General features: G+C 37.4%; 1 protein-coding gene and 1 non-coding gene across 2 annotated transcripts; both read left to right on the top strand.

Annotated features, from left to right (window-relative positions):
* The first annotated feature begins 1,703 nt into the window (after positions 1-1,703).
* On the top strand, positions 1,704-1,807 carry LOC150035859 (small nucleolar RNA R71). The gene has a single exon (XR_016529920.1). It is a non-coding gene; the product is annotated as a small nucleolar RNA R71 (small nucleolar RNA).
* Positions 1,808-7,651: 5,844 nt separating this feature from the next.
* On the top strand, positions 7,652-11,101 carry CDT1A (CDT1-like protein A). Its single transcript, XM_039031556.2, has 7 exons — positions 7,652-8,042; positions 8,148-8,267; positions 8,649-8,868; positions 9,280-10,122; positions 10,238-10,433; positions 10,525-10,615; positions 10,775-11,101. The coding sequence occupies exons 1-7, from the start codon at positions 7,687-7,689 to the stop codon at positions 10,830-10,832; spliced, it is 1,884 nt and encodes a 627-aa protein (XP_038887484.1). The 5' UTR covers positions 7,652-7,686; the 3' UTR covers positions 10,833-11,101.
* The last annotated feature ends 237 nt before the right edge of the window (positions 11,102-11,338 follow it).

Below are 11,338 nucleotides of genomic sequence, written 5' to 3' on the forward strand. Positions count from 1 at the left end.
GCGGCTCTGGTTCTTTCAGGTTCTCCTCCAACGCGAGGACCTTGCATACATGGGACTCTTCTTCAGGAAACTTTATAATGCATTTAATACATTAAACTTCACCTATTGATTGTCTACGCGCATAGTTAATTCTCCTTTATGCATGTCAATTAAAACTTTCCTAGTAGCTAAGAAGGGGCGTCTAAGGATAATTGGTACCTCCCTATCTGCTTCATAGTCCAGGATGATAAAATTTGCTGGGAATATGAAGTTGTCAATCTTTACCAGAACATCTTCAATTTTTCCTTCAGGGTACTTAATAGTTCTGAGCGAGCTGAAGAGTAACAGAAGTGGGTTGTACCTCACCAATTCCCAGTTTCTTAAAGATTGAGAGTGGCATAAGATTAATGCTGCTCCCAAATCGCACAACGCATGTCCCACATCCAACCCTTCTATCGAGCAAGGAACTGTGAAGCTCCCAAGGTCCTTCTGTTTCTTGGGTAGACTGTTGCTTACTAACACGTTACACTCCTACATTAGCGCGATTACTTCCGTTTTGCTGACTCTTCTTTTCTTCGTCAAAATATCCTTAATTTTTTTTACATATTTTGGCATTTGCTCCAAGGCATCTATAAGTGGAATGTTAATGTGTAACTGCCTCAGGAGCTCAAGAAAGTGCTTGAATTGTTGTTCATCATTCTTCTTCATCAGACGTCTAGGGAATGGTGTGTTCAGTGGCACCGCAGGTTTTCCCGCGTTAGACGTACTAGGTTCTAAATGGCTTGTGGTCTCAGGCGTTCTTTCTTTTTGGTCTTCTACTGCCATTAAACATGTGTTGCGTTCTTTTGAAAAACTGCTGTTTCTTGGATTCATTCTTCTTTTTTCAAGAGCTTTTCTACTTCGCAACGTCATCGTGTGACATTGCTCCTTTTCATTGTTGTTTCCAGGTGTTTCAGTGTTGTTAGGTAGAACTCTAGGCTGCCTGTTCTTCAACTCGTTCGCTATCGGCCCTACCTGTATTTCCAGGTTTCTGATAGACGACGCCTGGCTTTCAGCAACGCGTCATTCTGGGCTATGTACTCTTTTAATAGGTTCTTAAGCAGAGATCCTATGTTCGACGCTTGTCCTCCTCTATTAAAGAACTGTTGATGTTGTTGATGTGTTGGTTGAAATGCAGGCGGCGGTCCTTGCCTTTGCTGTTGATTCGCTCCTGGGTGGTGCTCTTGATGATTTCCTCTTGTCCAAGAAAATTTTGGATGGTTTCTCCATCCAGGATTATATGTATTGGAAATGAGTTGTTTTTAATGAAACATACTGATTGAGGATTTTGTCGGCAATCCGCATAGGAGTGAGGATCTCCACAGCCCACACAGTTGACCATGGGCTGCCTGAACGCTTCTACCTGATTCACCTTCTGCTGATTTGATGCGTTTCCTAGCGTTATGTTCTGCAAAAGGCTGGTCATCGTAGCCACTTGTGCAGAAAGTGTGGCTATTGTGTTGGAATCGATAGAATTAACATTCTGAGATCTCTTCTTCCTGTCAGCTCTTCCATCATACGTATCGTCCACCCATTCCATGTTGTGTTTAGCAATGCGGTCTAATATCTCTTTAGCCTCAGTGTAAGATTTATCCATAATTCCACCAGCCACCGCTGCATCTGCTGCCATCTGTGATGCTCTATTCAATCCACCATAAAAAGTCTCCATTTGGATAGTTAGTGGTAGTCCATGATTCGGGCAATTTTTGACCAATCCCTTAAAATGCTCCCATGCGATGCTTAAGGTCTCAGCTTCTTCTTGTTCAAAGTTCATATTCTCTCGACGCCTCTTCGCATTGGTGGTAGGTGGGAAGTATTTTTGCATAAATTTCTCCACCAAATTCTCCCAGGTGGTGATTTCACTAGGCTCCAGTGAGCTTACCCATTGTTTTGCGTCATCACGCAAAGAATAGGGGAACAAAGATAGCCTGATCGCCTCTAGGGTGATTCCAGGAATCACAAATGAATTACACGTTTCCAGGAAACGCTTCATGTGGGTGTGAGGATCTTCACCATGACCACCTCCAAATTGTCCAACAGTCTGGAGCATTTGAAGCATTACAGATTTCATCTCGAACCTCGTCCCATCTGGCGTTGGGTATATGATTCCTGGAGAGAAATCATATAGTATAGAGGACGCGTACTCCCTTATGGGACGCGTGCTGCTGCTCGCCATTAAGATCGGATTTTGTGCAGCATGAGCTAGTTGCTGATCTAAGTTCTGATTTGCTTGATTGTTCACCATTGCTTGTTGCCTGTTCTGTTGTTTGAAAAGTTGTTGCCTCAACCTTCGACGACGATTAGATCGGATTCTACGTCGGAAGGTCCTTTCAATCTCGGGGTCGTATATGAATTCAAGAGTGCTCTCCCTGCCCATAAACATTCACAAGCTTAGGCTTGGCTTGTAATACTCCCTCAACTGAAGTGTTCCTACAAAAGATACAACGAAATTTCTGGCTAGTTTTGTTTTTGAATCCCCGACAACGGCGCCAAAAACTTGTTCGTTGCTATCATGATTCGAGTTGGGAGTGTATTGTATAAAATAAATTGGAAAAATAAGTTCTAAGTATAAATGATGTGTTGATGCTTTGATGCGTTTATGTAGTTGTAATGCATTGGTGCGTTAAAGATGTGCAACAGAACACATGACTCTCCTTCTATTGACGTTCAAGTTTTCCTAAACCAGACCCAAGTATAAATCCAGTTTAGGTTCCTGGTAAGTCCACAGTCAAATTTAGGGATTTAGTTAAACTAACGCAGACCTTATGTTGTAGCTATTGTAGGAGTTTCCTAAATGTATGAGAGAAATATGTTATTTACACTAAAGTGTTGTGCTTGTGCAAGAAAATACAAAAGAGTTTAGTAGTGAGTGATGGATCATGCGAAAATGGATTTTAATGTAAGTGGTATGCGTCGATCTAAGATGTGTGTACACAAACCAGAGTGTGATGTGGATGAGATGGGATGATTTGCTTATCTTTGTTTATGATTAGACTTTATTCAACACTTCTCAATGCGAATAACATACAAAACTTATCTTTAGGATGCATGCGCTAATACAAAATGCAATAAATACCAGTAAGTCTATCTCTAATTGTACTAGGCGTCCTACTTGATGCTGGCTTATCTATTCTTTCGAATAATCTAAGCTAAGGATGCTTTCACCAATTAATCAAGTCGGCTTAAGCATTTGAGATGAGATTTTGCATAAAGTATAAATGCATTCAACATAAACAAGAAATAAACAATGGCAAGTGTGATGAATCAAATATATGAATTTATAAAGAAGCAAATTGTCATTACAAAAGCAATATTCAATCAAATGAAATGAAAGTAATAGATGAGATGAAAGGAACTGAGTCAAGCCGCAGAGTACAATCTCTCGTATCACTTTGGCTCAATTCTGTTGTGTACAATCACTTGTATAGGAGTTGGATGAAGTGTCTTTCTCAAGATTGACTTCCTTCGCTCCCTAACTGACGGTGGTGGTGGTTCTCAACCCTTCTGATCGTCTTGGCACCATAGCACATCTTCTAAAGGACTACAACTAAGACTACACTATTATAGAGAGTGAGAATCTTGATAAATTTCTGTGTATGTATATGTCTATCTCTTGAGGGACTTCATTTATTTATAGGCGTTGGTCATCTCTACTTGGTGATGGGCAGCATTAAAGTCCATGCCCTGGTCAGCCGCTTGACACTCAAAAGCTTTTCAGACGCCGCCTGCTACAGGTGCTCATACTTACAAGTGATGATGTGACACAATCAGCCTGGATCAATGAATCTTCTCCGCGTTGAATTCCCTCCGACGCATGGCCCATGCATTAGAACTTTTGCCTACGACACTTCTTACTCATGCGTTAGCTTCTTGTTGAAATCCTGCAATATAACGCGTTAGTGCCGTAGTATTTAGTAATAAAACTTATTTTGCATGAGTTTGCTAATTTTTGAGTAATTACATGTGTTTCTTCTAAAAATGAGGAGAATTTATCATTAAAAACCTTAGTTGTTCCAACTTAAGAGCAAAAATAACTTATATTTCTACAAGTTATCACCTCCCCAGTCATACTGACCCTACGTGTACATAGCTAGGATCCTATCATCAACTGTCTTTAAGCTCGGTTACCACTTCGAGGTATTGAGCTAAACATACTTTACTAGGAGTCCTTCACATAAACCTCACACTTAGCTTGTCTTATAGACCTAGCTTTCCCTAGTAGCATACACTAACCATTCAGATTTTGTCTAGGGCAACATACTTCATAAGCACTAGACATTAATTACTTAAGAACATCATGCCTGGACCATCACTATCCATACTCTATAAGTTATTATTCTACCAAACATTCGTAACATTAGTAAAGTAAATAGTTAGGTAAACGTTTGAGGCAGGCTATCAATAAGTAACTTTTCATAGACTTGTTAAATCATTCATAAACATTTGTAAACATTAGAGTCATCCACAGTCTTTGGGAAATCCTTTTAAGATTGACGAGCTTCTCCTACTAATGTCAATCCTGTGAACATATCAAATTACTTTAGTTACTAGTCATGGTTTCCATTTTTAGACTCGCTTTCAGAATTAAGCTCATATTTATTCATTTTGCATTCAAATTTTCGTAACTTATCTTAGGGTGTCGGGTACTTAGTAGAATTTAAAAGGGCATAAAATTCAGCAGGTTGCCTCCTTTTTGATGCCCACACCCAGTATTTAGTAGGGTTTTTGGGGTGCCAAGCCCACATTTAGCAAGTAGTTGCCTATTCGGCCAAAAAAATCCAGATTCAGATTTTAAGGTCAATAACTCGAAATCCAGAACTCATTTTAAGAAAATTCCTTCTTCCAACATGCTCGGAATTGTGTTAACAAGGATACCACAAAATTTCAGTATAAAATTCTTCGTGGTTTGATCTAGAGCTTTAAATATTTCCCAGTGGCCCTAGACCACAAAGCTGCTTGCTTGTTTAACACTTTCTAGGTTTAGCTTCCAAAATATGTAACTCAAACTCCATACCTTATCTTACAAAAGTTCCTTCTACAAACTTACTCATAAAGGTGATAATAATATTACCTTAAATTTTTAGCTTAAAATTCCATGTGGTTCAGCCTGGATCTTGATTTCTTCGTCGACGGCCCGGATTCACCCAAAAACGGAACCCATCATTACTTCCTTCATTTTCCGACCTTCTTCTGGTGAAACTTCCTTCCAATGGCTTGGCTTCAAAAACTAGACTCAAAGAGCTTTCCAACGATACCAAGTTTGTCTGATTGCTCGAATGGATCGTCCAAAACGAGCTCTTAAAGTTCTCTTTCCTTTTATACTACTGTCCAACCCTTATGCATGAAATCTCCTTAAGCCACCTCACCCACTAATGGAGATTAAGGGCCAAAATTAAGCCATTTGTCTGGATAACTAAAAGAAAAGCTTAAAGCTGAACGTTTCGAGCAAACTCAATCCTCGATGGAAAATCTCGATGGAAAAGGGTCCTTACTCGATGGAAATTTCGATGGTTCTCTGCTGAAGACTCGATGGAAGGAACTCGATACTCGATGGGAAACTTGACGCTGGGAGCTTGCTCGACACGCGACCCTTCCTCGATCACTTATGTCGATGCTCGACCCTTCCTCGATCACTTATACTTGACGCTCGACCCTTCCTCGATCACTTATACTTGGTGCTCGACAACATTTATTTGATGCCTGCCTTATGCTTACTCGATACTTGGCCACCACTCATCACGACTAACACTTAGCCAGAATTTCTTTTTGTAAGGCTAGCTCAATAAGTATCCAAGAGCCAAGTTTCTCATATTTAAACGTTTTCCTTCTTCAAACTTATCCTTTACCTCAAAATACACAAATCCAATCTAACTTAAATATTTAACCCAACACTTTGCTTAACTTAAACAATAAACATGATTAAAAAGAGAAAAGTAAGATGCGAGTTTTACAAATGTATTAAATGTAATAACTAATATAAAAACATAATATCCAAACTTTTTCATAACCAAAGGAATCCTACTATACATTCTTCTAAAGAGTTTAAGCTTCAAACATCAAATCTTGAATTGATATTCCTTGGATATGTTGCAAATTTCTTCAACCACTGACCAAACCAAGTTCCAATCTCAAGCCCTAAATTCCAATCTCCTCCTTTTAGTCATTAAATGTCGTGTCAAATCGATGAATTCCATTTTAGTCTATGTACTTTTAATAAATCTTATAAAATAATGAATGTTATTATTTTAATATATTTTCTTACCATAAAAATATTATTAGGAAGAAAAATTAAACATAAAGGTGGACATTTTAACAAACATTAAAAATGTTGTTATTTTAAACATTTAATACATTTTCACTCCAAGTATATCTAAAAAAAAGTGTTATCTTATGTACTCAATTGAATTACAAACACATATATACGATATGAAATTGATAATTTTGAAAGGAAATTTAACATCGAAACTTTTTCTTCGTTGAATTTATGAATTTTGGAAATGCTATTCAACATTTAGTTTGTGCATCGGTCAACTTATTTTTGTGCAAAACTTTATTTTTATTGAAATTATTAAATTTACGAAGAATTATATATATATATATATAGTTTTGAGCAAATATCAATTATACTCCTAATATAAACTTTGAAGTTGTATCAATTTAAACCTTAAACTAAAAATTGTATCAATTTAAACCCTCAACTTTCGGAGTTACATCAATCTAAACCCCAAACTATCCAAACTAATAATTATATCGATTTAAACCCTGAACTTTCGTAAGTGTATCAATTTAAACCTTAAATTTTCATAAATATATCAAATTAAACATTGAACTTTCATAAATATATCCAAACAAAACATATTAGAGGGTTTAAGTTGATACAATTATGAAAGTTTAAGGTCTAAAGTGATACACTTATAATAGTTCACGATTTAAATTGATATAATTATTAGTTTGGGGTTTAAATTGATACAATTCAAAGGTTCATAGTTTAAATTAATACAATTATTAGTTTTTGATTTAATTTGATACAACACCCAGAATTTAGGAGTATAAATTGATTTTTTTTTTTTTTTTTTTTGGTTAAAACTAGTAGCAATAGACATATTATCTAAAATTGAATTGAGCATTAAAATTGCAACACTTATAATTTTAGTATTTGAATTAATGAAATTAAATATTTAGGTCCAAATTGATATAACTTAATAAGTTTTGGGTCAAAATTAATATTTTTCCTTATTTATCATTACTCAACCTAAATACTATTAATACAAAATGGGAATTAAAATGAAGTTCCAGACTGGCCCACGTTCCCCAAGATCCAAGAGAATCTGATCCTAGTATTACTTTATCCAACAATCAGGCTACACTTAGCCATATTCCAAACAAAGCCAAAAATAATATTTGGCGGGAACCAACGTTCACTCGAGCTGGGTTTTACGCAAACACCGATTAAGTATTGAATTAGCCGATATTCCGGTTTATACTAATCCAGCTTCCAAACAACCCAAAACATTTCCGCGGGAACGAACGGGTTATTTTGGCGGGAACCACGTGGCAAGCTGACAGAGCAGCTCTAGCTCCTCATTCCCGCCAAAACCCATCCCATATATAAACCCCCTCAGATTTCATACCCTAAATCACATTTTTCCCTTCTTATAATCGATAACGATGGAGGACGCCTCAGGGAAGATTTCTTCATCATCATCAACTTTACCCTTCAAATCGAAGAAAACTTTGCGTTCCAACTCCAAATCCTTGTTTGAAGATCAACAATCTTTGAGCTCCAAGACGCCGGAGAAGCCGGCGGAGCTCTCTACCAGAACTAGGAACCGCAGGGTTGCGCTTTCAATCAAAGAGGTTAGGCGAGCTGCTCGGGGTGTTGGTGAATCTAATCGTCAGCCGTCTCGTGATCTGAGTACTGAAGGGAGTAAATCGGTTAGAAGACAGATAGATTCGTGGCAGAATGAAAGTCAATCTACTAGATCCAAGACTCCTGTTGATAAGTCTAGGAAATTGCCTGAGAAGTAAGTTTTTTTGTTTCTTGATCTCGAATTTGGATGATCGATTGTTGGCTGGTAGATCTAGTTTGAATGTTTGTTGAATGAGTTTTGTTGCTTTGGTGTTTGCAGATTTGAGATGTTGTGTAAGTTCTTTGATAGTTTGGATTCTGCTATGCGGTTGTTACGATTTAAAGGTGTAGCTTCCAACTTCTCTAATGTATCCCCTAAGATTGAAGTCCTCACTGAGAGGTACTTATTCTGCCTTTTCCTCTCCATCGATTTGTGTGTTGATAGTGCAGATTAATGTACTATTTTTTGAATGATTGGGTGCCTAAGTAATACCGAAGAAGTTTGTGAGTTTTGTTCTTGTTAACTCGTAAAAAAGTATTACTCGTTTGTATATGGATCTTGGTCTGAGTATAAGATTTTTTTTGTGAAGTGGGATTGTGTTTGTCCTGATATAGGAAGTCCATCCTTGTAGGATTGACGATTTTGTGTTGACTGTTTTCAAATCCTTCTAGTTTTACTTAGTTTTGTGGCATGTACTTCTTAGACTTCTTATATGATTCAGGGAGAATATCTCTAGTATACTGTGTGTTCTGATTTTGAATTTGATGGCTATGAGTGCAGGAGGTTTTCGTATGGTCATTTGGCTCAATTGAAGTTTATTTTACCTGAAGCAATTGTGCTCAAGAAGGTCCTGGTCTATGATGAGCGGACCTGCTGTATGAAGCCTGATCTTCACATATCTTTCAATTTTGGCGTCCTAGAGAGTCAGGAGGATCAGTATATGCAACTCAGGAAGTTGTTTAGGGCACGGCTTTCAGAATTTGAGAGTTCTCATCCAGAGGTATGCAATCATTTTCCTTATGTGATTTGTAGATGTAGTATTCAATTGTATCTGTTCTCAAGAATCCTAGATTGTTAGATCTCTGTAGTCACTGGTCTGAAATGTGAAAACTTGAGGTCCCTCTATATTATTGCAAGTACTTGCTCTGTTTACAAGTCGTCATGGAATATCTTTAAACAAAATGCATTGATGCTTGCTGGATGTTGCTTCACGAATTGTATAGTTTAGGAATAAAGTTGGTGTGCAAAGGAGTTCTGATCGTAGAAGTTTAAGTAATTTGCATATTATAACCACTCAAGATGGTTTGGATTCTTTCTTTCATTTTGGAAGTCATTCTTCTCCTGTATTTTGACTATACTGTATCCTGCGCCTTCAAATTTTATATGTTCTAAAGCATTCTTCTATATTCAGACTGATGATGTTCCAAAGGACTTGCTGCCGAATCCATTCAATTTTCGAAGTCAAGAACTTTTCCCAAAAACCAACTCGTTTTCTTCTGACAAGACAGCAACTGAGCAACTGGCTCCTAAGCAACCAATGTCATCAACAGAAGGGATTCCCTTTAATCATCATTCAGAAGAAAATCAAGGTTTCCGGATAATTAAATCTACCATGACTGTTCCTGGCCGAAGTCACCAGAAGGAATTATTAGGATTATCTCATTTTTCACCATCTTTTAGCCGGCGTTTCTCTCAAAATGTTGTTGACAGAGAAATGGCAAAAACTGACCAAGCTGCAAAGCCTTCTGACCAAACTTCATCTTATGTCGATGCTGAGATGGATATCGATACTGAATCTTGTGATGCAGTATCTTCAACTAAGCCTTCCTCCCCAGTTAAACTACCTTCCAACTCAACTTGCAATGTACATTGTCTTGAAAACTATGCTTCTCCCGTTCGTTCTTCAGCATTGCCCCTTCCCACAACTCCCAGTAATATGGTAGGGAGAGTAACCATGACAAAAGAAGATGACCAATCTGCAAAAATTAGTGATATTGATTCAACTCCTGCAAAGCTTGTTTCAACCCCAGCTCGGCTAATGGCTAGCACACCTGCAATGGCCCCACCAAAACGAAGTTCCATGACTCCAGATGACGATTCTTCTTTCTCAACAAACAAGTTGGTCAGACGTCCTCCCCGTTCGAGATCGCTTGTATTTGACACTCCCACAAAGGAAGATAGAAATAAGGATGAAACAGATGTTTCACTCGATGATGACATTCTAGATGTTCTAACTCCGAGCCTTGTGCAATCGGTATGACCATTCCCTCTCTTATAAGAAATTTTCACTTAGTTTGTGCTGATCGAAACTAACATTTGTAGTCAAACATGACAGTATGTTAAGAATTTCTCGTGTTCTCAATTTGCAGATCAGAGAGAAAGAAAGGAAGATAAAAGAAGAACAAATGCCAGCAATAACACAGGCTAAGCGACGACAGAAAATGATTGCTAACCTGCCAAAACTATTCAATGCTATCTTTTTCTTGTTCCACAAGCGTACAGTTATTACAAGGGAGGAGCTAATTTACAAAGTAATCGTTGGCAGTGTCGATATCACCGACAGAAGTAAGCAAATAATTACACCTATTTTCATTAACTACCAATTTGTTTTAGCATGTTTGGGAGAGCTGATCCATTTCTTCTGTTGTACTCGTAGGAGAAATTGAAGAGCAGCTAGATTTGATGTTCGAACTAGTTCCCGAATGGATTTCTCAGAAGCCAGCATCCAGTGGCGATGTGCTAGTTTGGTGAGCTTTTCTATCTTACACTCTTATACTAAACATAGTTTTGGAAAAACATCCATTAGACGATGAAAAAAAGCATATCTTTTGCAAGAACTTATATTACAAAAATGTATTATTTAGCAACAAGGGGTTACTTAGATCCTATCTGGTTTGTTATTGCAGCATCAATAAATTGTCGAATGCCGAATCGGTACGTGTTCGGCTTGAAGAAGCTAAGTGAAGAAAGGAGCTGAGAAGTTGATCCACTTTTTTTCCTCAGCATCCAACTTCGTAGAAACAATTGAAATGGCAAAGCTCATAGCTTTCTATAATGTAAATTAACCAAAAACGAAAAAAATACCAAAGTTCTAACTGAATGAGCACCTTTTTGTTTTGATTGATCGCTGCCCTTGTCCTTGATGGAGCCTATTAGTGTCAGTCAACTTATTACCATTTTTTTCCAGATATACTATAGATAATAACAAGAATTCCTTCCAAGTTTCAACTTTATTACATTTTTTTAATCTTTTAAATAGATTCCAATTTGTAGTAAGAATCTAGGTATTGCAAAACCAAAACATGATGTAATGTCTATTGTATACACTGTAAGGTTACGAGATCTAGATGAAGAAACTTGAGTTTTTTGTATGGATGACTCAAATTTCATGTCCAATATATCCTTTGACTTAGATTTTGAAGACTATGAAAAAAAGCCTTTTGTTGAAGTCACAAATAACTTACCAATGT

This window comes from Benincasa hispida, chromosome 5, assembly GCF_027475165.1.
Source record: "Benincasa hispida cultivar pf3 chromosome 5, pf3_genome.v1.1, whole genome shotgun sequence".
NCBI classification, from domain to species: Eukaryota; Viridiplantae; Streptophyta; class Magnoliopsida; order Cucurbitales; family Cucurbitaceae; genus Benincasa; species Benincasa hispida.

Excerpts from the sequence above, each read along its gene's own strand:
- CDT1A (XM_039031556.2), top strand. The coding sequence starts at position 7,687 with ATGGAGGACGCCTCAGGGAAGATTTCTTCATCATCATCAACTTTACCC. Across the intron at positions 10,434-10,524 it reads TGTCGATATCACCGACAGAA|GAGAAATTGAAGAGCAGCTA; the intron begins GTAAGCAAATAA and ends TTGTACTCGTAG. Across the intron at positions 10,616-10,774 it reads AGTGGCGATGTGCTAGTTTG|CATCAATAAATTGTCGAATG; the intron begins GTGAGCTTTTCT and ends TTGTTATTGCAG.